The sequence below is a fragment of the Amphimedon queenslandica genome, unplaced genomic scaffold, assembly GCF_000090795.2.
Source record: "Amphimedon queenslandica unplaced genomic scaffold, v1.1 AMPQUscaffold_10816, whole genome shotgun sequence".
Classification (NCBI taxonomy): domain Eukaryota; kingdom Metazoa; phylum Porifera; class Demospongiae; order Haplosclerida; family Niphatidae; genus Amphimedon; species Amphimedon queenslandica.
In genome coordinates this window covers 485-2,723 of record NW_003548936.1, presented here as the reverse complement: position 1 = coordinate 2,723, position 2,239 = coordinate 485, and the positions used below count along the sequence as shown (strand labels likewise).

Here is a 2,239-nt window from a genome sequence, read left to right as displayed (position 1 = left end):
TGTTTATTGTGCTGAGCATTCTGATGAAAAAAAGAAATTTTATTGCCAAAGTTGCGAGAAAATGGTCTGTCGTGATTGCATTCTTCTTAACCATCAAGGCCACCAGTACAAAGGATATAATGAAGAATGTGAAACAGCACGTAAAGCATTAAAGAAAAGTGTTGCTAGTTGTGATGGAGTCATTCCTCCAGTCACTGAAGCTATTGCTAATGGAGAGAAGATGCTAGAGCAGATAGCAACACGTAAAGAAGAAGTAAGGCAGGAAATCAAGGAAACATTTGAAGAGCTTAAAGCTGCTTTAGATAAGAGATGCAATGATCTACTAATGGAGACAGAAGAGATTGCTAGGGCTAAGAAGAACTCTGTCAAGAAGCAGTTAGACGGGTTTCATAAACTGGTAAAACAGGTTTCTCATGGTCGTCATCTTGCATCATCAGTGAGTGAGCGTACTGATCCAGGTGAAGTTCTGAGTGTTAAGAAGCTAATCACCAATCAACTAGAGGAATGCATTCAAGACTATAAGAAACTACCTCTAGAAATAGAAGAAAATGAAGTGATTTTAACACGCCTAGATACGTCTTCTTTAAGTAAAGAAATCAATGAGTTTGGAAGTGTCTCTGAGGTAGATATAGATGCATACTCCATTGATAGTGGGTTAGCTATTGCATTGGCAACAGTAAAGAAAGAAAGGAAATTCAAAGTGTCTCTACCAGCAGGCATTGATAAAGCAGCAAGCTATTTGAAGGGTTCCTTTATCAAAAGTGATGGCAGTAAAGAGGAAGGTAGAGTTGTTATAGTTAATGATAACAACACAGCCATTGTATCATGCACACCTCAAAGTATTGGTGGATATGAACTATCAGTGACTATAAGAGGCCACCATATTAAAGGTAGTCCTTATCAACTGTCAGTAAAAGCATCAAGAGACTATACCACACTAACTAACCAGAGATCCTTTAATGTGGGGAATGGTACTTATGGTGTTGCTGTTCATACTAATGGTGAAGTATTTGCTAGTAGCCATGATGATGGGTTTGTTCAGGTATTTAGTGAGGATGATACTGCAGTAAGAAGGATTGGATCTAAAGGTAATGGCAATGGGCAGTTTGACTATCCTTGGGGTTTATTACTGGTAGGAGACAGACTCTATGTGTCTGATAATACTCTTCATCGTGTGCAGTATTTCTCAGCTACTACTGGTCAGTATATTGGTCAGTTTGGTAGTAATGGTAATGGAAATGAAGAATTCTCTAGTCCTGAAGGTATGTCTACTGATGGTAAAGGTAATATATTAGTAGCTGATTTGAGCAACAGTAGAGTACAAGTGTTTAAAGAAGATGGTACATTTGTACAAGTCATACAATGTGATGGTACTGCATCTGATGTAGCAGTTGATAATGAAGGAAAGATACATGTTACCATTCATAATCAACATCATGTTCAAGTCTTCTCTCCTGATGGTAAAACTCATCTTGATACATACAATAATCCAGTTGGTAACTTTAATGATCCCAATGGTATTGCTATTGATGATGAAGGATACATCTTTGTATCAAGTAGCAATGGCTATCTTCATGTGTTGAGCCCTGACAGAAAACAAGTCAAATTAATCTCAGGATTATCTGATCCATTAGGTATAGCACTAGATAAGGATGGATATATTTATCTTGCTGATTACAACAACAAATGTATAACGAAATATTAAAGTAGCAGTTCATAAACTAAATATACTATTTACAATTTATGGTATGAAATGGTATTTTCTATCTCTCACACTCACTTCTCCTCTGTCTCCTTTTCTAACTTTAAGTCACATTAGTCACTGTTAATTATAATTATTGTTTGAATTTAAACTAGTTGTTTCTAAATAATCATGTAAATATGCCACTGCTAATGGCTGACGTCTTGACACAATATAACCAGTGTTGCTGGTACTCCTCCCATATCAACCTATTCAATGTACATCATGTTTGACTCCACCCACAACCACACCCCTTGCACAAGGTACGTGACTTGTGTGAGTAGTTTTTCTTTATAGCGATAAGGTTCGATGACCCACCCACTAGTCATGACCTAGTAAAACTTTGTATATTCTAGTAATCTCATTACATCTCTCTAACCTTTCCTCTGTGCAGTTTCACATTATATAATACAAGTTCCTCATCACAAATGATTTTACAATCTAAACCAAATTAATACAAATACATTAATTATTATAGTACAGTATTATACCTGTGCA

The 2,239-nt window shown here is 36.3% G+C and overlaps 1 protein-coding gene across 1 annotated transcript; it reads left to right on the top strand.

Annotated features, from left to right (window-relative positions):
* Window positions 1–61: 61 nt before the first annotated feature.
* LOC105315337 (E3 ubiquitin-protein ligase TRIM71-like) lies at window positions 62–1,460 on the top strand (the record flags this gene model as incomplete). The annotated part of the gene is made up of 2 exons (XM_011409947.1): window positions 62–1,199; window positions 1,263–1,460. Coding segments are annotated over exons 1-2 (1,336 nt in total), but the record flags the coding sequence as incomplete, so codon positions are not given.
* Window positions 1,461–2,239: the final 779 nt, after the last annotated feature.